Raw genomic sequence first — 26,326 nt, 5'->3', positions numbered from 1 at the left:
ACTTTTCCTTATTTTCTCAAAACTTTTACATTAAATGACTATAAAAAGCAGACATAAGTAATTTCCCTTTTTAAAGGTCTTCTAACAAGATTAGGTGCTTTTAAACAGAAAAAACAAATAAAAAACAAAACTACAATTCGTGATTAATTTGGCCTGTGTGGTGAAGTGAACCTTTAATGATTTATGTTTCTTTGATGAATCACCCATTTCCAACTAGCCTAACAATCCCTCCTTACAGTTAAACCCAGTTTGACAAACTTCAGGATGCGTTCAAGTAAACAATTCCAACTCGCTAAAGTGTCAGCGTGATTTTTCGAGAGCGCTGACAACTTAAACCACTGTGTGTTTTTTTTGTGTTTTTTTTTGCACCGCGTTGCTTTCAAGCCGACTCACTGTTTCCTTAACAGCCGGGCTGGCTACCACAACAACATCTCGTGCGTTAATTGCCTCGGGCTTTCTGAAGGAACGATTCAGTCTGAGGCACGTTAATGCATTCCAACTGATTTTTAAGAGCATTGTGATAAGACGGTAAAAACCTTTGTAAACAATTCATTACCAAACGATTTATTTGCGGATGGAACAAACAACAATGCAATCGAAAGCAGTGGTTCTTGAACTTTTTACAAACAGTACCATCTCTAAATAAATAAATAAATAAATAAATACTTGTACCATCATGACACCAACTTTAAAAGTCACGGTCATTTACGGTCGTGTTATAATTACTGCACTACTTGTCACTTCAAATTAAGTGAAGACATCATTTGCTGTCAGTGTTCTGTCCTACCATACTAACAGTATCATTACATTACCGATACTTAAAGACTTTCCGCATATGTATGCAATTACCTAACTGTCCATGGCTTGTTTGCTCAAATATTAGTGGCTCAAACTATTGGAGACAGTTTCCCTGTGTGTTTTCAATACTGTGCTTGGCCAATAAAGATGATTCTGATTCTCATTCTGTTTTTGTAGAGAAAAGGCCTAACCGGTCCTTAAAGGGATACTTCACTTATTTATCCCATTATAGGAATAAAAAGTTAATATTTTGTCTATAATTAATTTGATACTTTCATTATTTTTCGCATACAATTAATGATTAAAAAAAAACAAAAAAAAAAAAAACATTTTGCCACTTTTTGTCGCCTGAAAATGACATCCATCACAGGTGCTCAGGTAATGACCAATCACAGCTCACCTGTTTTCTAGGTTTGGTCATGTGACATTCACAAGCTGAACTGTGATTGGTTACCTGAGCCCTGAGCACATTGTGATGTCATTTTCAGTTGACAGCAAGTTGCAAAATGTGTTTTTAAAAAGGTACCAATTGTACATGGAAAATAATAAAAATATCACATTTATTATAGACAAAATATTGATGATTGACTTCCAAAAATGGCTAAATAAGTAAAGTATGCCTTTAAAAAAATGAGGCAGTACTCACAAGTGTACTCAACGCTTTTGTTCGCCACTGTAACATTAGCACAGTTTCTTCAACATTTAACATTGCACTTAAACACAGGTAAATAAAGATGTACATGGATGGATGGATGGATGGATTGGACAAGTGAATTGCACATAAAAGTTAACTAAAAATGTACATGATGTTTGAAAACATTTACAAACGATAAAATACAACATAAAATACAAATGAAATGTACTTAAAAATGTTCTATACTGAATTAAGTAACAAAAATGAAGCCACAGTAACTTTTTTGAACAACCAGTAGTACTTGTACCACACTTTGAAAATCAAAGTGTCATATTTTTGTTTGGCAAAATGAGATCATAATTACCGGATCATACCAGAACTGCATTGTGCCACATGTCAATGTGAGCGGGCTAACACGTGTTCTGGTGGTGCCCCCACAGTCGCACGGGTTCGTCGGAGGTCAAGGGAGAGCGACCCGAGATCTTCAACTTAGCATCCGATCCCCCATCACAGCCCTGCTTGAGGACTCCTTATCAGCCCCAAAACGTTCATCCTCATCTATAAAAGATTTTTTGATTGGAAACACAGAACAACAATTACTCACAAAAACATTGATATAAGATTCTAGCGGAACATTCAACATTTTCCGTAAAAGACAGTATCACCTGTTGTAACAGCAGCTGGTTCCCATTCCAGCCGTTTATTCAGAGCTGATGGTGGTTTACTCATCCTTTAAAAAGACTCGAGCTTGTCCTTGGCTGTGAATGTGGATGTGAAAGTTTGCTTTTTCTGTGTAAGCCCTGAAGATCACATGTTTAAGGAAAGTGGATGGATGTTTTGGGTTTTTTTTTGTTTTTTTTTGGCTTTTTTGATCAGCATTGCCTAGCATACGTCTATTCGCCAACCACAGTCCCGTTGACTTTTTTTTATTGCCTCATATTGTTGTTTTGTTTGTTTATTTGTTTCGTAATTGTCCCTTTGTCGATATTGTTACGTGAGCGGGCTCACAACATCTGGCGTGAAGTGAACCAGCTGAGGTGTTCGGTGTGGGCTTTGTGAGGTGAAAGGTCAGAGTGTGACCTCAGGGTTACCATAGCTGTTGGTGGAAGGAAAGCTGAGATCTGGAGGACACTGGAGCTTCAGCATTGTGAAGCACGTGGCAAAGGATTGAGAAAAAGGTGTGATGTCATCTGACATTTACTGCTCGCAAACATCCTTGTCATTGCCTTTTTTATGAATATCCTTATCAAAATATATATTGAACAAATATAATATAACTCAGCATTGTTCTAGGATTAGTGTATTTTGCAAAATTAATAATAATAATTAAAAAAAAAAAACACTTAATGAACATGTATATGTCTGCCATTTTCCCTTTGTTTTTTTTCCTGTATTGGCGCAATGCATTATGGAATTTATTGTTTTTCTAGTGACCACTGGTTTGTTCACTACTTTGCATGTGTTACACAGTGCTCTCCATGTATTACACATGATGTGTAATACATGGAGAGCACCATATAGGATAGGACAAACGTTTTCCTTCAAGAGCCGGACACAGAAAAATAGAAAGAGGTGAGGGGCCCCTTTGGAATTTGTTTCTGTTAATGTAATTTAAAAAAATATATATAAAACCAATCTTCCAAGTAATTTTGTATTGTTTTAAATTGTAATTTAAAAAAAAGAAAAAAAAAAGAAAACAGCAACATCACAGCTAAGAGGTGAAAAGCAAATTTTGGTGTCATCAGTAGCCAATGTGACCTTGACTAGGAGCAGAAAACCATTTTTTGTTTATTAGCTTTATTCAACTTGAAGAGATTTTGCCATGCCAAATATTATTTTGAGTATTTGATGTGGACCACACAAAAATGGAAGCTGGGCCCGCAAATGCCCCCCTGGCCATAATTTGAACGTGGTGATATAGGTGTTAATGTTAAATCATTCGTTCATTACCTACTTCCTAATCACTATTGAAATTTTATAAAGTGCACTACATAATTCACGCATTACGGTAATCTCTCATTTATCACAGTTGCCAGACAACATAGATGAAGGCACAGGCAGCTCATGTGCTAATATGTGCTTGTTTTTATTCTTTGATCTTTGTACAGTAAAGCAAAAGTGCAGGGGATGGAGTGTATCCTTGAGTACGGGGAGAGCGATTAGCATTTGTTTTAACGAGCGGTTTTCTGATACAGTGGTACCTCTACTTACGAAATTAATTGGTTCTGGAAGAAAGTTCTTAAGTAGAAAAGTTTGTAAGTAGAGACGCATTTTCCATGTAAATGCCCTAATCCGTTCCATGCCTCCCAGAATTCAGACATAAATGTTTTATAAAGCATAAAAATGCATCAAAACATGTAACAAATACATGTTGCAATTAGATTATTACACAATAAATGAGAGTTGTGCATAATGTAAAAAACAAAGAATAAAAATGATGGTCATTTACCTTTTTAACTGCTGTCCTCATCGTTTTTTGCTCTCTTTGGTTCATGTTCTCCTCTCTCAGAGGTTTTTTTTTTTTTTTTGCCTGGTGTTTTGTAAAGAACTTATCCTTGGATGTTTGCTTTTTTTTTTTTTTTTTTTTTAACAATCCTTCGTTAATGTCCAATGCAAGCATCATCTTAGTGAGCAAACGCCCGACTGGTGAACACTTTTTCTGGGCGATTCTTTTAAACAAATTCTGAAACTTCATGGAAACTTCCGGTATGGCGAGGCATCTTTTTTTTTTTAAAAAAAGGTCAGTCTCGTCGCAATTAAAAACTTACTGTGCCTTCATCAATCACCAATTGTTTGAATTTTTGCACAAATTCGTCGGCCGTTCGTTCATACATTTACGAAAAACGGAACGCCTCATCGGCCGCGGGATGAATGATGAGGACGCTGTATAGACACCGATCTAGTATACGCTCATACCTATGGTAGAAGGTTCCTCTTAGCCAATGGGATGCCAGAACGATGCACAAACACCGATTTAGTATTTACGCTCATAGGTACCTATGGTAGGAAATAGCCATAGCCGAAAGTATGTTGCGTTCGGTAATGTATTTTTACCTTTCGTATCTAGAAATTTCTTTCGTAACAAGAGGCAATATTTTTCCGTTGAGGCGTTTTGTAACTCGAAAATTTTGTATGAAGAGACGTTCGTAAGTAGAGGTTCCACTGTATGTATATTGAATTGGCTAACAATGGTTACTTACAATTGTGTGACTTAAATCAGTTATGCTTTGTCAGAGACATGTGAAATGATCCCCAACTTTGTCTTTTATGCACACTTTCCTCCTCATTCGTGTTTATTGTGACATAAGTATGTGGTAACAGTCTGCATAGAGAAATAATTGCAAAATCCTGCAATAGGCTATAGTTAATAATCCACAATTTAAGTACGATAGTTTGGTGGAGCACCAAAAAGTGATCCGCAATATATTAATGTTATATCATTGCTGTTACATAATTACGATGTCACTGTCAATCAAAGATCAACTTTAGCTGGTGGACCTTCCAGAGTAAATAATGACTAAATAAAGCATTTCATCACCCTCTTAAAATAATTGCTTAAGTCATTTTTTTGCCTTTTTTTTTTTTTGCCTAAATCATCTCCTCATGATGCAAATGGTTGTTTTTTTTGTTGTTTTTTTTGGTTTCCTGAAAAATCTGAGAAAATTATTTTAATAAGGTGTTGATTAATTATATTAATTGATGGCACTATAAAGGGGAGACACTACGAAGGTCCGATATAGTAGATATGGAGTGATTCCAAAAACATCTGTGGCGATGCAGATGTCATGTTGGAACCAAGAAAGCATGCAAACAACAACAAGAACTGAACAAGCTGGGGGATAGTGCAGCTACAAAAACCATCTGACTAGAACCGGACACACACAATGAACCGATAAAGCCCAAAGTGCATGCAGGAGAGCTTAAATACACTCCAGTTAATTGACACAATGAGGCACAGCTGAGCAGAACCTGAAGGGATGGAAGGAGCTGAATGGTTTGGAGATACATGAGGAGCAAAGAAACGATACACAGGCGAGACCAAATCGATAAACAAGCTGCAGACAGAACAAATATTCAGTCTAATTTGTAAACTTAATAATTCAATCCACAAACAGAAAAACCCAATGCAACCATGATTATATGAATACTTAAAAAGCCGATTAAACACATAATAGAACAGAATTGTCCCATATAAACCTGATTTTTAACCTTGCACCGTTAGGAATCTGCATTCATATAATCTTATGTATTCACAGGAAACCAGTAATGTCAGTGCTGGTCTTTGCATTCAACAGAACTGACAGCTTTCACATATGCGACGTCAATAGAGACACATTTGCCTGCTTGTGCATGTTTGTACAATATTTCCATATGTTCACGTGTGCCTCATGTATGCAGCATGCTTATACAGTGTCAGTGTGGAAATTAGCATGCTGTTATTCCAACTCAAATAATAACGTTGTGGACTTAATATGTCGGTTTAGTTATGCTCTCGTTATGTTTTGTTTTGTTTTTTTTCTGAAATGTTGGCATAGCCTCAATTTCATATCGCATCATCTGTTGCTTGTTGGAACATGAAACAAACTTGCTGCTGCTAGAGTGCAATATTTTTTGGGTTACATTAACACCTGAAACAAAACAACAGTATTGAAGGTGAAGTTAGTATATTTTTCATTTGTATAATGTAAAATAAATCTTCTTGGTAGCATTTTCCCTTCACACAAAGTTATATTTTCCAGATTATATTTTCAGATATGAAGTAATCAATTGTAGTCCGAAGAAACGGATTCAGAAGGACTTTAATCTTTTCAAGTCTGACAAATGTGTACGTGAGCATACGTCTGTTTGTGTTGGATACGCATCAAACACATGCACACGCCTTAGCCCCAAGTCGACAAGCGAGGCCGCTTATTATGCACTTATTCGGATTATGTCGATCTGGAATGCACACGACGTGAGACGATGAGTCATAATTGGACTCCCACGCAACTGCAAATTAGTAACCAGGAGTCTTTTACTGAAGGAAGTGATTTATGCTTCTCCTTGATTTCATCAGTTTTGTAGAGGAAGCCATAGTTGTCAGATGTATCCTAGGTGACGCCTGCACTGGCATCAGTAAATATGAAACCATCTCCGCTTTCGCCGCAGGTCATACTGAGAGCTTGATGTCTTTTGAACGTTTGATCCGCTCACACGGAGAACATGGCATGCCGCTAACAGATGGAGTGCGGGCTTGGGAGGTCCCGCGCGGACAGGTGGTTGGCATCAAGCTGGAGGGGGAGCGAGACGCGGGGATGGACAGTTGCGGGGGGTGAAGGAGATTACGAGGCAGCAACGCGGACGCAGGCGGGACGAGATGACAGAACGATGAGGAGACCACACAGGATAGAAAATGGTCTGCTTATATCTTTAGGAGGCAGAGTGAGTCGGAAAAAAAAAAAAAAAAAACAGCGGGAGTGAGGAAAAGTCGGTTCACACGTGTAAGAGTCATGACAAGTGGTCTACTGCCATACACCAGTTTTTTGTGTGTGTTTTGTTAAAGTAAAACAATTGTGGTCATTATATAACATATCTGATTTTCAGTTCAAGGAAGCCAAAAAGAAATACATAATGTTTTGACTCCCTGACAATTACTAAGTATAATTCACATGCAGAGGTGGGTAGATTAGCCAAAAATTGTACTCAAGTGAGAGTAGCGTTACTTCAAAATAATATTACTCAAGTAAAAGTAAAAAATAGTTATCAAAAAATCTCTGAAAAGAACACTCAAGTACTGAGTAACTGCTTGATTTCCTTTTAAAACAATGTCATCAGAAAGCCAAATATATAACATTATGTGCAAATTCTGGCATCTTCAAATTATAAAATAAAGAATAAAACAAAAACCATCCATTTTCTTGACCGCTTTTTCCTCACAAGGGTCACGGGGGGTGCTGGAGCCTATCTCAACTGGCTTTGGGCAGTAGGTGGGGGACACCCTGAACTGGTTGCCAGCCAGTCACAGGGCACACAGAGACGAACAACCATCCACGCACACAAGCACACCTAGGGACAATTCCGCACTCTAAGGCGCACCACATTATAAGGCGCCCAATTAACCTGCAGTGCATGTCTTTGGAATGTGGGAGGAGACCGGAGTACCCGGAGGAGACCCACACAGGCATGGGGAGAACATGCAAACTCCACCCAGGAAGGTCGGAGCCTGGACTCGAACCCGAGTCCTCAGTACTGGGAGGCGGACATGCTAACCAGTCCTCCACTGTGCCGCCCTAAAATAAAATAATAAAAATGTTTTTTGAGCTCGAACAACAGTGCAAACAGACTAGCCCAAGCATGCACAATCTATTCACAAATTGTGGTGTAAAGCACCAAGACGTCATCTTTCCGTTGACTCTTTCAGGTTCTCATCATAGTCTTCAAACAGGGCCGCATTTCCTTTATATAAGTGTCCGCGGAAATGCTCCCACACAGTCAGTCAAGCGGGGAGCGCTTACCAAAATCTTACATTTACATATTTTGGAACTCGGTGCACACAAAAGGCGCATTTCATTATTGGCGCACCGTCGTAACCTTGCTAGCAAGCTGATTTCTCGCAGTATTTGTTCACAAATATTACGAGAATGCATCTTGTACTGCTACTGCTGATAAGTTTGCACTGCAACCAACCGTTTTTAGGTCGGACCAATCATTGTTTAGGGCAGGAAACCAGGAAGCGCCGACGCCAGGGAAAACAAACAAACTTATTCATGGACGAATGGATGCTGGAATTAATTCTGTTCTCGCAGAATTACTCACCGTTTCCCTGTTGAATGTTGAACAGCGAGAGGTGCTTCGTGCATTTTTATCTGGTAAAGATGTTCGTGCATTTCTTTATTTCCTAAGACGAGACCGAAGTTGACATTTTCATGCGTTGCCGTGATTGGTCAAAACAAACGTGCACAAGATGCTGCTTCGTCCAATCAGCTTGAAGTATTGTCCCACCTTTCCCAAGGAAATCACCTTGGAGCAGTCCCAGATTGATAATGTGAAGAACTCCCTTGAGTGAATCACAATTATCCATCTGGTTTGCTAGGTTAGCGGCATCAATTATTGAGAAAATTTAAGACTTTTAAGTGTGCCTTATGGCCGTAAAAATACGGTAAATCGATGTATGAAATGGAGGTAACGACTCTAGTGTAGCCCAATATATAGTGGAGTAAGAGTAGCGTTTCTTTGTCACCTCTGCTTACATGAAACAGGATTTGACATTAGGCTGCAAATTAAGAGCTGCAGCTGATCTTTTTTTTTTTTTTATGATTGCGATCAGTGACCGATGAAACGGAGCACCACTTTTTAATTCCCTAGCAATCCATTTTATAATACTGCACATGAAAAAACAAAAAAACAAAGCTATATCATATGCTAACGCAGCTCAAGCAGCCGTTGCTAAACATGAATAGTAGATGCACTGAACAGCCTGCCAGCATTAAACACAAAACAAACAGGTGAAAAATAACTTTAAAGCAAACAAAAGTGACACAGAGATGCATGGAATTCCAGTTTCATCTGCACAACTGTCAAACAACTGCAAATGGGTTCAATGCAAAAAAAAATTTCTACAAAATTTCGTTTCCAAGGTGACACAAGTGATCACAGTTTGGAAGGAGATCATTCCAAATTTTCATGCATAATTTACAATACCCTAAAATGTTGTCATCTGTGTCTTCAAATTATTTCCACACACACACACACACACGCACGCGCACACACCTGGCTGACACGGTTACACTAAAAAAAAGCCGGTGAGATACAATTGACTTCGTTTAAGGGCCATTACTAAGGTACTGACTGATACCCGGCACTGTTATCAGTATCAGTAAACTAATGGCCAGAGAATGTATGTGTTTAACACAAACAAAACACCTCTGTGTTATTTCTAAACAATATTAAACATTGACAAATCAATTTATTGTGTAGTAAAGTTTGTGTACACAACTCTGAACAGCAACCTCGGTGCTAACAAAACATGATGTGTCACCATGGCAATAACAGACACAATTTTATCCTAGTCTATGCCAGTGTCCAGATGAATTTCACATCCATGGAGATGCTAACACGGGAACTTTAATAGCTACAATGCTTTTCTTTGGGGGCCAATTGAAGGGGTGAACATAGTGATTCACTATTTAAAAAATATATACACAATTTGAGGAATAAGCATTTAAGAAAATGGATGGATGGATGGATGGATGGATGGATGGATGGTGTTAGCCATTCAAAGCTAATGATACTGCTTAGTATTTGCTTAGTTTTTCTACCCTCCATTGTAAATACTAAGAATTTACTGTATGTTTCATAACTGATTTCATTTAAGGAGCATTGCTGAGCACTAAACTTGATTTGTTATTGCCAAAGACTTTCAAGTGTGTGTACGCAAAATTCTTAAAAATGTAAATATCCTGTTGTCGTATTTTATCTCCTTAATGGCTCTATACAGTGGGAATAATTCATATTAACTGCTCCGTGCATTGAACGCCTAAATACAGTAGGGAATATTCAAGCAAAGCCATGTATGCATGCATACCCTAATGTCTGACGCATAGCAAAGCTAATTCTGATGCTCCTGGCATCAGATGTCAGCAGAGCGTCATGGAAAAATGACGTGTTGCCAAGAGGTTGCCCAAAGGTGGAAGAAAGTGGCTTGGGATTTAGTAGTCTTTCCTGGCGCTTAGTTTAATTTGTGATCCTATCACAAATATGTAAAGTCTATTTGGTATAAATGAGCATGTGTTCTTGCTCTTTGAAGCGAGCTCCTGAATTACTCGGTTGTCTCCTCCACCTGATTACTGCACATAGTAGAGGGTTCTGCCAAACACAAATCACGGTGAGTCAAAAATAAATCATCCAAATGAGTGACAACAAATATCTGTAAAATTCATAAAAATATTTGAAAAATTATGTTAACCCTCTGACGTAAACATGGATTTACGGTGGTGCTTTGAGATACAAGTTTAACTCATTCCATGACCACGTACACATCTAAATTTTCTTTCCCCCAATGAAATCCCATCCCGCAACCCCACAAAAAATTGTAATGTTTGTTTTTAACGAGACAGATACCACTGTCAAAACATAAAGTAATGACATCATTGAATAGAATGTATATCATCAAACCATTTTTGCCTCTTTTTTTTTTTTTTCTTTGCTTCAGTTTAATGGACATCATGCTGCACCTTCTGGTGTGATTAGCCTAATAAGATATGCCTGTGAGTATTGTTATGGTATGTGTACATGTTTATGTTCAAATATCCACAATGGACAAACCATACAATGGCTGGCATCTTAAATAAATAAATTAATAAAATAAAATATCTCAAGGCACCACGGTACATATTTGTTGCCTTTGTAGGTTCAGAAATGAGTAAGTTTTAAGTGAATTTGTTCAAATATATATTTACTTATGCTCAAGAGCAGCTGTGGCTACTTAAGTAGCTTACTGCCACCAGAGTGTGAATGTGTGAGCGCATGAATAATGTATCCATTGTGAAGCGTCTTTAAGTGTCCAAAAAAGCACTATATAAATCTGATCCATTATTATTATTATTATTATTATTATTATTATTATTATTATTATTGTTATTATTATTATTACCTTTGTTTCCAGGATTACTATTATTTAAGTTTGCTAGCTCGCTCCTGATTGGTTAGTGTTAATCAGCTGATAAAGAGTCAGGAAGTGTTGTCGCTGTAGCTGCATGTGACGAGTAAACAACATTGCTCCAGAAGAAGTCCGTCTCCATCCTGCTTTCTCATCTTATAAAGAGTGTTCCATTAACACCAACAAAACCCTCACATTACACCTGCATATAAAAAGAAAAGATTTGTGGCAAGCTAAGCACCAGGGAAAGCGACCAGTAAACATTTACGATGCCCACTGTGTGACTTCTGACATTCCTTTTCAATGCAGTGAAAATATGAGTTACTAGAGAGCAAAAAGTCACCACAAAAAAAAAAAAAAAAAAACTCCGTAATTTCAGCATTAGTCAATGATCTTTATCTAAAATCTGGTGTTTGTTTTATGTAATCAGATTCCGAGTGATATTACTGTCCTCCCCAGGAAGATTAGTGCCGCCAGTGATTTGTGGCTCATATTGGAGTGACATTTTTGCTTTGCAGGTTTGATTCCCTTACAGAAAATATGCAATATGTGCGTGCAACTGCTTTGGTGCAGTGGGCTTTAATGCTGACAGGTGGAACAAAGATTTTCTTGTTCAACTTGACGAAACTCCATGCGATCCTTTTAGTGTTATAACTCTCCCCTCTGTCTTTGTTCTCAAATATTCCTTTATTTGTCTATTGCCCACGCTAGATTGCTTGTAAGCCTCTCCCCATCCCTTGATATTTCCAATTCCTTCCTTTCCAACCCACCCTCCCTCGTCTTCATCATTCTCCGGGTCACACAGAGATGCTGGCCTTTGCTCAGAAATCTTGGATTCTCAACAGCAAAGGGGAGCCTTGCCAAAATATTTCACACTTGCCTTGAGTGGATTGTTCAACGTCAAGGTCATAAGAAAACACAGGTCTGGAAAACATGTTAAGGCGTCGTGTTCATCCCAGATACGAGGCCTCCCACATCTGCCGGTCAAGTACTGGGAGAGTCATCAGGAAGTGGAATAGGCTTGGCTCAGCTAGTGAAGATGGGAGCATGGAAGGCCTCGTTAGCACGGTCACGGGCCTTTAAATGTGGTTTTGCGTGACTGCCAGAGTAACCTCTCATGGCTGGATCCTCAATGTGTTCCAAAACAGAAGTCAAGTTTATTATGGGGATATAAAATGAGTAGCTTGTAACAGCATCTTAGCCAAGATGTCAGGGATCAACTTTCATTAATGCGTCATTGCTCTTAGAGTGTGATAAATTCTAACTGAGACATTTGTGGCTTATTACGTAAGAATGACTGCTATTCCACTTGTTTGCAACAGATGATCATTGCCAAAATTGAGCAAAATTCATATGACATAAGGGAACACTAATTAATTTATCAGTCTTTAAAAGAAAAGGTGCTGAAAGGATCACTTTTCCAAGACGCAGCTGGGAAAATACAGAACCTGGCCAGAAAATTAAAATAGTTACAACAGCTGGAAATAAATCTGAGTTGAGGACAGAAAATTAGAAATTAAAAAACAAGAACATGGCCGTCAAATGATTGTCAGATTACATTCCGCTGTGGTTCGTAAACATTTTATACCACCTGAGAAAATACTTCTCTCCAAGTTCCATCAATTGACCAACATTAAAATACAGTACTGCCTTAGTGTTCATCAGAAGAAGAAAATTAAAAGCTAGGTGGCGGTTGTATTCCTAAAAAGTACACATTATTTCTAAGCCACTCCATGATTCTTTCACATGCCACTTGAGTACCACACTTAGAGAATCACTGATGCTATTTTCAGGAGCGGGCAATGAGTTTCACACCTGAGACTTCAGTGGCTACTTTTGTGACCTAGTCCCCCTCGTAATAATACCATTGCATTGATAAATGTACAAAACGCTATATAACACCGCCTGGCATCTCACATATTTGAGGATGAATACCATTATTACTAAAGCAGGAAACAGTTACCTTTATCATCCAATATAGCAGCTGCTGAATGATTTCACAGTCAATATTTAGCAATTTAAAAACAAAAAAGCTTAAAATAAAATACATGGTACTCACTAGAGATCTGTTTTGCTCATAAATAATGCTCTGAAGGTGCCCCCCTAATTATTGTAATTATGCAATTTAGTCTAAAGATTGTTGAAATGATTACCATTACGTATAAATTGTAACTGCAGTGTTCCCTCGCTACTTCGAATCATAATCCCAATTTTACAATTTCATAACCACTCCCACCATACAAAGGACTACAAAGGTGACTTTTTTTGTTTTGTTTTGTTTTGGCCTTTTATGGCAACCTGAAACATACGTGTTTTTGTGATAGGTGTGCAGACCAAATTTTTCAAAACATTTAAGAGCAGACAAGTTTTCTGGTCGCTCAACTGAGTTCAGTTGCTGTACTTAATGGGTACTGTCACTGATTGATTTATGGTGGCTTACAATAACAAGTAGTATTTCATAATGTTTCCTCTCTACTTCAATAGAACATGCGATGATAGCTTTAAGTTGTATTGAAATATTGATGAGCAGTCACTGAATTTGCTGGAAAGCTCCGGAGCCAGCCGACCAGAGTGGATTTCAAACTGAAAAGATTGGCCTAACCCCTGCTCAGTGAGGAATACAAGGCCGAACACCTGACCTTTTGGTCAACACATTGACACTCAAGAATGTGTGCAAGTATGCTGTTGAGTTTTTGTAGTATATCTGTTGTAAACTAAGAACAAATCCCACATGAGAAAACTGCCAAATGAGGAGGCACTCTTCTTCACTTCTACACCGAGTGAAGTACCATTTAACTTATTCACTGGCAGCCATTTTCACTGAAGTAACCCCCTTTGCTCCCAGGTGTTTTACTGGATTTTGACTGATTTTGCAAGGCCCACAGAATATTGTCTTCTATTGCTATAAAAACACGGTACCTACCAAAAGAAAGATTAGAGTCTCTACTTTCATCAGGAAAAAAAAGGTATGTTTCGATCTGTTTCCGTTTTGTAGCAATTAGCATTAGAAAAATAGCTAAGTTTCCTCATTATACACAAACCTGTTTAAAACAGTGATGAAAAGAGCTTCAGCATTATGGTTGATCTCTTATACTCTGCTGCCACCTGCTGGCCGTTTTTGTGATAACTACCATTGCTTCAAGCATTCTCTTTAGCTGCATCAAAGCCTTCTGTATGCTCAAGCATAAAAAACAAACAAACGTGTAAATACGTCTTTGGGGTCATGGTAATATTTAAAATAGAACGTATTTGTTCGTTTTTGGGAGCGAATGAGTTAAGAACATTTCACAAATTTGACATCAAAACCTTTTGGTATTAGCAGCAAATTTGAAAATCGCGGTAAATAAGCCGCTCTGTTTTGATCAACAGTTCATTCTTGCTGATTGTTATTCATTTCCTTCAAAATATAATTATGTGTTGAAGTCAATCTTCCATTGTGAACCATCTCACGTGGGACAACAATTCAGATGAAGATAGTGGGTAAAGTTACCTTGCACTAATGTTGCTGATTTTTCTCAGCGTTGATCTATCAAACCAAACACAACTGAGCAAATGCACTGCAACCAATCGTGATTCACTGAGAAATTAGGTGCAGAAACGAAGGCTCAGCCTTGAGAGGGGCGGCAAAAAAAAAAGCGACTATTGATTCAATAATGTGCCAAAGTAACAAAAGTAAAGTGACCTAATGTTCCCATGATTAAAAGCTTCTCTTTGTCATGTGTTTCACTGAGCTAAACAGCATGAACTGATTGTATTTTCACGTTGATGTTTTCTTAGTGTTATTTTGACCTGAAAGTGAAGCCATATGCAGACACATGTCCAACTGTCTAAATGGATTTCCGTTCCAGGAAAGATTCCATTTACTGGGACTTCAAATGCTTTGGCACGACTTTGTTGACTTAAAACTTCTGAAGCAGTACCCAATTATATTATTAAATCTTAAACATCAGAAAACAAACACAGAGTCAGGGAGTTCCCATCCCGCTGTATAAATGAATGAATATTGCTTAGGTCTTGTTTGTCTGTCAGTTTGGCTGCCAGCAAAATTGAATACTAGGTCATTTTCTGAGAGAAATACCAGCATGCTATGGGCTCAAGTCACATCCGTCCATCCATCCATCCATCCATCCATCCATCCATCCATCCATCCATCCATCCATCCATAGAACATTAGAATTGTGGTGTGCTTGAGCCTATACCATCTGATTTCAAGTGTGGTCGATCTTTAAGTTTGTTGCCAGTCAATTGCAGGGCAAATTCACAAGAACTATTTAGAATATTCAATTAGTCAATTTTGATTTTGGAATGCAGGATGAATCCGGAGTGCTGGAGAAGAGCCACACAAGCACGGGGGACAGAAAAGCCCAAGCTCAGATTTGAAAGCTCAATCTTAGAAACTGTGAGTCTGACAGTTCAACACGCCGCCGGCATATTTCATTTGGTGAAATTGTAAAATAATAACACTATAATAATCCATACAAATGATCCCTGTGCTCATTTTTTATTAAGGCACCAGTTGGCAGGAAAATAAAAGTTTGCTATGTTATGTGATTTTTATTAAAATATTATCAATAGCTTTGTTGGATCAAGCAGGCCGATTTGTAATTTTAACACCATAATCTCATTTTATTGAAAATCATGGACATGTTTGTCTCATTTATTTTTGGAAAATTCCAGTCAGGAAATTCCATGGGTAGGAAAAGACCCAAAAAATATGAAAGTTAAATTGTGTCATAAAAAAATGTGTGTGTGTGTGTGTGTGTGGGGGGGGGGGGGGGGGTGTATGTGTGTGTTTATGAGCAGCAGGCCTACCGTGGGTGTTTTATTAGACGACAACAGTATTAGGAGAACACATAGGCTACTTCTGCCAGCCATTATCACCAAAAATCATGGCACTGCTAAGTCCATAATGGTACATAATAATTTTATATTTTCAGCATTACTCTATTTGGAATGAAATGAAAACAGAGTTTCAATAAGGCCATATTACGTAAGACAACAATCGCCATTCACCCTCTGGACAGACAGACAGATGGACGGATGGACAGACAGACAGACAGACAGAGAGACAGACAGATTTGCATTGAGAGCTTCTTAATAACATTTGGTGGGGGTGTGTGTCCTAATTCTGCATTTTCACAACAGATGGTGCATGACATCATTTTGCGTGATAAAAAGTGACACCATTGTGGTATTAGTTTCAAAGGGGTGACTTGTCGAAACTGTGCTGATTTTCTTTTAAGAGGAGACCAGTTTAGTTCACATAATATGAGCTTAATTCATTCTGCATAGTATGTCATTAACAATTTACCCTAAAATGCGCTTGTTGACTTTGAAATCCTGGTGCAATACCCTTGACCTACAGGCGGCTTTATTGTCACAGATTTGTGAATGCGGGTGCGTTGACCTGGCAGTCATTACTCTCAATAATTTCAAGTGGAGGACAGAAGGAGGAAGCGCGCTGGACTCATTTGATGAGAGACACGTACAGTGAAAACGTTTGGCTTCCTCTCCATTTGCTTGCTCCTTCCCCACAGCTGACAACCTCACTTTCACACCATCTGATTATCCGAGGCTGCTGTCGTCACCTGCCGACGTGGGGTGCGTGCTTGCCATAGAAAACCGTTGACACGTTTCTTTTAGCGAAGTTTTTGTAGCGCACGATGACTGCAGCAACACATGCAAAGGGATGCACAAGCAACATTCAGGCAGCCAATAGCTTTTATCCTGCTCTCATCTTGCGGGGGCAAAAGCCAAACAAGCATCAAAATAAAAATATGTCATCATCGGCTAATTAGTCAGTATGTGTCAAATTGAGGCCGGCTTCCCATGCCTTGAGGCCAAGTAATTTGCTTCCTCTCATGTTCACTAATATTTTTTTCCAGGCCATAAACAAGCAGTAGGCTTTGTAACTTTTTTCTTTTTATCTTAAAATGGCTTATCTTAACCAGAATCGCATTTCAGAAAAGGTGGAATCCTGGTGGGTTAATGCGCATTGTAAGTCCTTGTGGAAACTGAAACCAAGTTGCCATATTACTATCTCCTCTTCTTGAACTTCTTCTTTTTGCTTCTTCTTCTGCTTTTTCTTCTTCTTATGAATACGAAAAATAACTTATTGTACATATATATATATATATATATATATATATATATATATATATATATATATATATATATATATATATATATATATATATATATATATATATATATGCAATTACAAGAATGGTTATCATGGCAATTTTGTTCCAGTTTCCATAACATGGATTTAAAAGTCGCATTAATCCACCAGGGTTGTACCTTTGGGATGTGATTCTGGTTAAAGTAAGCCATAGGGGTGTAAAAAAAAATCGATTCGGCAATATATCGCGATACTACTTCGCGCAATTCTCGAATCGATTCAATAGGCGGCTGAATCGATTTTTAAACTTCCATTTTTAATGGAAAAATATTCAACAAAACGTGTTACTTCGGGTTAGGATTCACACCTTAAGCATGGAAGAATGTTATATGAACGAAACATTAAGCCTTAATATTTTATTTTAATGCTGTTCAAACATGAAACAGATTACAACCTGTATAAGACTGAAGTTTCAGATAAATAAATAATACATTTTCATACAAATCTTACACTCTACAAGTTTACTGATTAGTATTTTCTAAATTTGAATGAAAAAAATCGCAACAATCGACTTATAAATTCGTATTGGGATTAATCGTTATCGAATCGAATCGTGACCTGTGAATCGTGATAAAAATCGAATCGTCAGGTACTAGGCAATTCACACCCCTAGGAAGCCATTTTAAACTAAAAAAGCAAAACAAAAAAAACAGAACTTTAACAGATGTTTCCTCATCCTTGTGTGCTGCCGGCAACAGAGCGTATTCCGCTCTCATTCAGCTGTTTACTTTCCTTGTACTGTCCGTTTTCACTCAGGAAAATGTATTTCCTGAGTGTAATGTAAAATGTAAACGTATTTTTCAGATTATAAGTCGCAGTTTTTTTCACAGTTTGGCTGGGGGTGCGACTTATACTCTGGTGCGACTTATGTGTGAAATTAACACATTATTATATTATTTCACATGTTATTTTCGCACTAAACCACAAGATGGCGCTCTAGGCCTGTGTTGATAAGTTCAATATTGCCGGTAGAAGAGCACTTCGTCTACTTCCCGAGTTGGGGGAGTTGTTTAAAAGTGACACCGAGGATGAAGATTTCATTGGATTTAGTGATTTGGAGGGAAACTGATAGTTTGGTAAACTTGTTAGTATGTTCTTTATGCTAGAGTTATATGAATAACTTGTAGTGATGGGAACATAATTCACTCACGGAACGTTGGGACGAAGGGAGAGTTCCGGGTAGGAAGGTTTTGTTATGGTGAAAAGGGGAGTTAGCCTGTTAGCTTCCAGCTGAGTGGGGAGTTGCTGTTAAGACCTCAGAAGCTGATGTCAATAAAACGCCAGCCTTTGGCTCCGTGCTTCAACACTCCGCCTCCGACTCCCGTCACTGCTCGCTACAAACTCTTAACATGTTACGTCGTTACTGACATTACCAGGCATGTAAGTCATGTAACGTTATTATACCGTACACTTATTCAGCCTGTAGTTCTCTTATTTTATTTTATTTTTATTTTAAATTGCCTTTCAAGATGACATGTATGTTTTTGGTGTTGGATTTTATCAAATAAATTTTGCCCCAAAATGCGACTTATACTCCAGTCTGACTTATATATTTTATATCATATCTTATATATTTTTTCCTTCTTAATGATGCTTAATGATGCATTTTTTGGCTGGTACGACTTAGAATCCAGAGCGACGTATAATCCAAAAAATACGGTACATAAATACAGGATTTTTACCCATGAACTCCTTCTCAATCTACACCTCTGGGCTTCTGTTAATGTGTGGTGGTGATTTTTTTTCCTGTTTTAAACGTAGTCAATGTCCTGAGTTTCTGAACAGTCTGAGTGAAGCAGTATGTTTGAAGCGTATTTGTGAGTGCAGTAGTGTACCCACGTTGAAGTAACAGAGATTTTGGTCAAATAAAATCCCAACGAAAAGACTGACGTTTTTGACTGGTCCAGTTTAAAAGTAAGAAAAGATACAGTAGCAATAAAACCCGCAATAAATGAGGTTATGATCACAAATGAAAAACTGTAATAGAGTGAAGTCATAATAACCCAATCACAAAGTAGCCACTAGCCAGTGGACCCTGTACATCGCCTTGCGTTATGCATTTATCTCGTTAGAACCACGATGCATGAAACAGTCCATCGACAGCAGAATATGAAAGTGATACGTGACTCATAGGGAATGTTCTTGATTTACAGTGAGGCAGAGAGGACACAAAGTCATAAACATCCTCTATAGTGCCAATTTAAAGACCTTACAAGGTATGACTCATAAAAGCCATATTGAATAACTGCTTTGTTTATGCTGGACTGTATTAATGTAATGTGAAGCATCGTGCGTTTGTTGCTTGTGAGATGTTTTCACATGTGATCCTGCAGACCCTTTGTCGTAATTGGAATTGTACGTGAGAGCAAAGATTTGCTGCTCATGGAGATGATCGCACACAACTCGGTCTCAGCTTCATCACTTCCATATGATTATATTGAATGCAAGAAAAACTCCCTAAGCCAGTTTGTAATTTTTTTTTTGCTCCAGATAGATGCATTTAGTACTCTGAAATTGTGGTTGAAACTTTACCTTTAAGATTGAAATATGCAATCTATTTCTGGAGTGTAACTGTTTTATTTCAGTAAACAATAAAACAAGCAAATGGCATTGAGAGAACATCCAAAATCCAGAGGAATATTCTAAAACCTCACAAACATCTTAACAGGTTGTGTACGGATGCTTGCTAGCTCGTGTTTGTCGTGTCCATAGTGCGTGTTTGCACCAGGGTGACAGAGACAGCCCAAGGATGGGGCGAGGAATGAATCCTGTATAAGTCCGAGGTGCTCTCGAAACCGCACTGACCGCTGTGCTCCCACAGCAGCATTTGTACCAGCATTAAACACAAGCCACATATTTTTAATATTAGGAGTCTCCTGGCTCGCCCTGGACGTTTTTTTGTTTTTTTTTCTTAAACAGAGGGAGCTATACGTCAGCCTGGATCAATCAACGCACGGCCTGCTTGGACCAGTGCCATCTGCGTGTGTGTGCGTAGGCTTGCTGAAGCCAAAACAGTGGTTCTTCTAACAGTGCCTCCCTTAATTAAATTATTTTATGCTTTAAAAAATATCGAAATGCTGTAGCCCATTTTGGTTAAAAAAAAACCAAAACAAAACAAAAAAACAAAAAAAACTGATATGTCTGTATGCATACACACACAAACAAGTAAATGTGTGAAGAAAATGAGATAAAATGAATATTACCATATACTATTTGTGAGATTTTTGTTTGGTGTTGTGCCGTAGCAAGTGTTGGTTTCTGGTGCAGTGTACCAATTTGAGCTTTTTTGCTTTGACTTGAGATACGAGCGCTGTATGGTGGCAGTAAACTCACCTCACTTCACAACAAGCAGCACTTTAGCAAATAGGGAACAATTCTTTAAAAAAAAATAAAAAAAAACAAGATTTAGAGCTGTTTATTACCACTCCCAAGGGAAGTTTATTGTCAGTTTAAACATAAAGAGACAGAATCGCTCCTTGTGTGTTAATAAGTTAATAACCATAGCTTAGCCTTTCAATCTGCTGTTGCGGTGCTACAATTTTTAAAGCAGTGATGCAGCAAAAGTAGGTAGACAATATAGCCTAAAAGTACTCAGTCATGCATTCTTTATCCTCCACGGAGAGCGACTAATATGAGTGTTGCACTGATGATCTGAGAGGAGTTTTAAGGTCTCAATTTACAGTACAGATATATCCATCTGTCTGTTTTATACTACCCCACATGATGGGTACACAGAAAGAAAAGTACACAATTGTAAAGTATTAATGGAGTACTATTTTTTTTCCTCATTGTGATGAGCAAGCGGTTCAGAAAATGGATGGGTGGATGGGTGGATGGATGGATGGATGGATGGATGGATGGATGGATGAAAAACACATTACTGCAATTTTAGTTATTTTTGGGTGTTGGTAGTTACGGAACAGGTTGATGGGATTGGTTAATGGCAGCATGTATGGGGGTGCGGCAATACTCCTTCCCCACCAAAAAAAAAAAATGCTACTTGAAAGGATTTTGCATTAGCATCATACATCACTGGTGTTTGTATGGGAATTTGCAGACCTCTGTAGAAGAGTTTTTTTGTTTGTTTGTTTGTTTTGTTTTTGTTTTTTCTTGCTTTGGCATAATAAAAGTTGGCAAACACTGATAATGTGTTGTGGCTAAACACTATGAAATATTAATGTTTTTTGCACATTGAAGCCATAAATACTGATGCTCTGGTTACAACTCATTGCACAAGTTCATTATTTTGCAAGTGTATCTTGTGTGTGTGTCAAAATGAATGCGTGTGTTATTCTGTTTGTTCATGTGTGTTGGCGATTGTTCTTCAAATAACCTTCACAGGCTATTGAGATTCTATCAATCCTTCAATTTAACAAGACAGAACTGAGCATTATTGTCTTTGTAATTTTACCATGTTTAACATAGCGCTTGTTTCAGATTCCAAAATTAGAAAGTGACATAATGTGATGAGTGCGAGTGTATTTGTGACTTTTAATGCGGCGAGAGCCGAGAGATGTCACGCATTCTAAACTATGCAGAAAGGGTTATTGCCAGATTAGGCGCTGTGGGTGAGGTGAGAAGGCACATTTTAACTCATTCACTGCCAGTCCAGATAAAATGGATTTTTGACGTATATAGCCGTCAATGGCAGTGAATGAGTTAATATGAGGAAAAGATTGCAACCACATTTACTCATTTTGTTCACTTTTGATAAAAAATTTTCTTCAGACTATGACATACGCAGCTGTTACAAGTCTGTCTGCCATTTTGTTTGTACTTTTTGTACATGACAGCACAAAAAGTGCAAGTCTGTGAATTCTTCATAAATGTAATTATTCGAGTTTGAAAAGCATGTCTCATCTTCATTTATCTACAATGCTTAGTTTGTTGGGCGCAGATAAAGATGCATGACAAGCAATAATGCTTTTCAGACTGCAAGTTTGCAAAATGTTCACATTTTCTTCAGTTGAAAAAAAGTATTTTAATGTGTAGGAATTAATAATGGATCCTGTGTTTCTTCTGTGCAGTATACGTGCGTGTTGCAGAGCTGTGATTCGGGGCGGCCCAGATGGCAGGCATAAGGGGCCTGGCCTGCACTGGAGTCTGGCTCTAGAGTCCACCGAGGGCTCCCACTTTAACTGGACACATTCCACAGGTACGTCTTTTTTTGGGGGGGGGGGGAATAATATCGGTTGCTGAGTTGAACTGACACGAAAATGATTAAGCACTTGGATCCATTTTATGTATGCATCATGTAATACACTACATGCTACTGTATTAGTGTATAGGCAAGTACCCTTACAGGTATCAGTATTGGCCAATACCTGGGCTTACTTCAAGGTATCAGTAAGTCAGTAAGTAACCTTCATTTGACAGACAGGAGGTCACAAAGCGCTTCACAGGGTTAAAATCACCTACACATTCACGCAGCAGTGGTCGGCTGCTGCCATGCAAGGCGCTGCCAGGTCCACTGGAAGCAAATCGTGTTAAAGTGTCTTGCTCAAGGACACTTCGACATGGTCGGCAGGTGTGAGAATCGAACCCACAACCTTATGGATGGGAGACGACAGCAGCCAATTCCAGTGTTGGCTTACCTTTAGTGGATATTTTTGTAATCAAGAACTTGAAATTATAAGAATAGAAAATTGCCATTAACTTCATGCACTTTAAAGGAAAAATGCTAGATGTAAATGTAAATGTAGATGTAGAGAGAGAGAGAGAGAGATGACATACACTTCTTTTTTATCTAAAACTTCTTCCTATTCAAGAGTACTGGTATCTGTCTGAAAATTGTCCGATCGAACATCACTAATATAGCGAAGGAGGGGGCGTGTGGGGCTGGTAGAGAGAGAGAGAGAGAGAGAGAGAGAGATGACATACACTTCTTTTTTTATCTAAAACGTCTTCCACAATATCACAATTTCTCTCAAAAATTGTTCACAAACCAGTCTAAATCTGTGATAGTGAGCACTTCTCCTTTGCCGAGATAATCCATCCCACCTGACAGGTGTGCCATATCAAGATGGTGATTAGACACCATGATTAGTGCACAGGCGTGCCTTAGACTGCCCACAATAGAAGGCCACTCTGAAAGGTGCAGTTTAGTTTTATTGGGTGGTCTGGGGACTTCGAAATTTGGTCAGTACTGACTGGTTTTCTAGGTCACCGGGCCCCCCCATCCCCCAATAAAACAAAAGTTTTTCTTTGCCTTTTTGTGGTTTGATCAGGGGATTTTGTTGCTCTTTGTCAACTGTGGGCCTGTGAAGCCCTTTGAGACTTTTGTGTGATTAAGGGCTATATAAATAAACTTGACTTGACTCGGCAAAGGAGAAGTGCTTACTATCACAGATTTGTCAACAATATGTGAGAGAAATGGTGAAATTGTTTATATGGAAGAAGTTTTAGATCTTTGAGTTATTTCATAAAAATGGGAGCAAAATCAAAAGTGTTGCGTTTATATTTTTGTTGAGTATATATCCGTATGTACGTGCAGACTCCGCAGTTTTATGAATGTGAGATTAAATTTGAAAAGGAAATGAGAAATGTTTCGACATAATTTGAACTGTGTGTTGGTCTCAGGACGTGTGCCCATGAGGTCGTCACCACTGGTCCTGGTCCTCCTGATCGGCGTCCAGGCTGTACTGAACATGGGAGGTGGACTGGCCCACAGCTCCGGGTTAGCCAACCACAAAGCGGGACCGCAGACAACCGACAACCACCAAGTAGGACAGCAGGGCCAGACAGCGGCGGTGGCGGCGGGGGACCATCACTCTGAACTTCACAGGGCCAGCCACCGCAGGACCAAGAAGCGCCATCGGGCGGCCTCGCACGCGTCGGACCCCTCCATCCCGGTTGTGGACCCCAAGCTCTTCTCCAAGAGGCGGTACCGTTCCTCGCCGCGCGTCGTCTTCAGCGAGGCGCCGCCCTCGCATGACGCCCTGGAGGCGGAGGGTTTTGACAATGAAGGGGCGAGGGGGCTCCGGGTGAGGCGCAGGGCCGGCTCGCACACCATGCACAGAGGAGAGTACTCGGTGTGCGACAGCATCAACACCTGGGTGGGCAACATGACCCGGGCCACGGACATCGCCGGCAACGAGGTGACCGTGCTGCCCAACGTCACAATCAACAACGTGGTGAAGAAGCAGTTCTTCTACGAGACCACCTGCCGGACCCCAACGCACAGGGGCTCCGGGGCAAGGACGGGGGGACGAGGAGGCAAGCAGGGCTCCAAATCGGGCAACGCGGGCTGCCTCGGCATCGACAGCCGCCACTGGAACTCCTATTGCACCAACACGCACATATTCGTGAGCGCCCTCACCAGCTTCAAGGAACGGACAGCCTGGCGCTTCATCCGCATCAACGCCGCATGTGTGTGCGTGCTCAGTAGGAAGTCTTGGGCGGGCCGACTCGGACACTGACGAGGAAGGACGGCCCCTGCCCGACCAGCTATGAACCCAACACATTTCTCCCAGATGACCACGATAGCTTTATTGCCAATACTGTAATTCTTGTCCCCGCCTCCATATAAACACACACATACAGGGCTTCATCGCTCCAGCCCCACGGCACCCCAGCCCCTCACCCTACCTCAGCCCGAGAAGTCCTGGTCTGGACTGCATGTTATATTTATGGTTTATACAGTGAAATAAGAAATTATACAGTATATGTATATACGAGTGTGTTTTTGTGTGCGTATACACACACAAAATGAACTCAAGCTTTTATTGTTGTCATTGTTGTGTAGTTGTTCTTATTGTTATTTATTCAACACATCTGTACTTGCCTGGTTTGTTTTGTCAATTTGAAATATGCACATTCAGAATTTTTACATGAATGGTGGATAAAAAGAAATGACCAACTCCACACTTGGATTTTTGACTTACTCTGCTTTTTTTTTTTTTTTTTTTTTCAAAATGCAAAGAAGACATGGGAGTCTTTATATACAAAAATACAAAGTAACAACAGAGAGCAGGGCTAAGGAAAAAAAAAAGAGAAACCTTGACTGAGAAAGCATGACAGGATGCATGGAAGCAACCTCCAACACATGGAAGAGAACAGCTAGCATGAACGAGTGGGAACAGGAAACCTCAACGTGCTGAGAAAAAAAACACATCGCCTAAGTTTGAAGTTTGGCGTCGTAATTTGTCATTCAATAACGCTCTATAGACCCTTCCAGCTGACGTCACCGCATAGCTCCCGCTGCACCTCCTGGAGGGCAAACATCCCATAACAAATAATGTAGAGAGCTTGATTTTCGGCAAGTGTTTTCATTAAGGTGGGAAATATGTCAAGTGTCACAAAAAACTTCCCAAGTATAACACTACATTACTGCAACTCATTTAAACCAGTCGTTTGGAGACGCTAGCTACAAAAAAAATGTTGGAGTTTGTTGGAGGGCAAAGTGGAAGTAGAAGCTTAAGGTATGTTGTTTTTGGTTGAAACAGTACGTCGATCACTACTTTCATGGTGTAAATTGTCATTCATTAAATTGTTTGTGTCAGGGTATACTCGGCTTGCTGCATATTCAAGTCTTGGAGCTATCTTAGCTTGCTAGTTGCTAACAAACAGACCACCACAAGTTCACCATAGCATTGGTAGCTATTTATCAATTGTTTGACCTATTTTCTAGCTCACACTGATTGTTTGCTAATACACTCGCATTGACGCCCTGCCCTCCATCGCGAGGGGTGCACTTTAACGTGACGTCACACTGGAAGGGTCTATAGGGCAGTGCGCAATTGTGTGACTAATAAGAGTGACTATAAGGACCATAGCAACTGACAACATTCACATCAGGGACATAACAACTGCAACCAAAATGGTCGTTATTGTTGCAGGACTGTTGCCCAAAACACAATCAACACAAACTGTATTTTTATCACTACTATATAGTGATACAGTACTGAGGAAAATGTAGAATTTAGTTTCATCCACTGAGCACAATTAGGATATCTTACTGTCGTATTTAAATGTTGCAATGCTTCCCAATTTTGAGTGATTGTCAGGTTCTGTGTTGCGATGGAACTAAATGCTAGTAGGGAGGTTAACGCTAAACAGATATTCAATCACAAAAATA

At 39.2% G+C, this 26,326-nt stretch overlaps 2 protein-coding genes across 3 annotated transcripts in view; one reads left to right on the top strand and one right to left on the bottom strand.

Moving 5' to 3' along the window:
• The window catches only part of ngfa (nerve growth factor a (beta polypeptide)), a 28,944-nt gene extending 3,831 nt beyond the window's left edge, over positions 1–25,113 (top strand). Inside the window, exons 2-4 of one of the 2 annotated variants that reach the window (XM_077515306.1) lie at positions 15,381–15,468; positions 22,278–22,405; positions 23,830–25,113. In XM_077515306.1, the coding sequence (XP_077371432.1) occupies positions 23,841–24,668 (828 nt within the window). In that variant the 5' untranslated portion in view covers positions 15,381–15,468; positions 22,278–22,405; positions 23,830–23,840 and the 3' untranslated portion in view covers positions 24,669–25,113. The remainder of the gene's footprint in view (positions 1–15,380; positions 15,469–22,277; positions 22,406–23,829) is intronic. The other variant, XM_077515305.1, reaches the window with a different exon arrangement.
• The window catches only part of LOC144014067 (uncharacterized), a 491,860-nt gene that overhangs the window by 182,247 nt on the left and 283,287 nt on the right, over positions 1–26,326 (bottom strand). The gene's annotated exons all lie outside the window — the stretch shown is intronic.

Source organism: Festucalex cinctus, chromosome 2, assembly GCF_051991245.1.
Source record: "Festucalex cinctus isolate MCC-2025b chromosome 2, RoL_Fcin_1.0, whole genome shotgun sequence".
Classification (NCBI taxonomy): Eukaryota; Metazoa; Chordata; class Actinopteri; order Syngnathiformes; family Syngnathidae; genus Festucalex; species Festucalex cinctus.
This window is presented reverse-complemented; position numbering and strand designations above follow the sequence as displayed.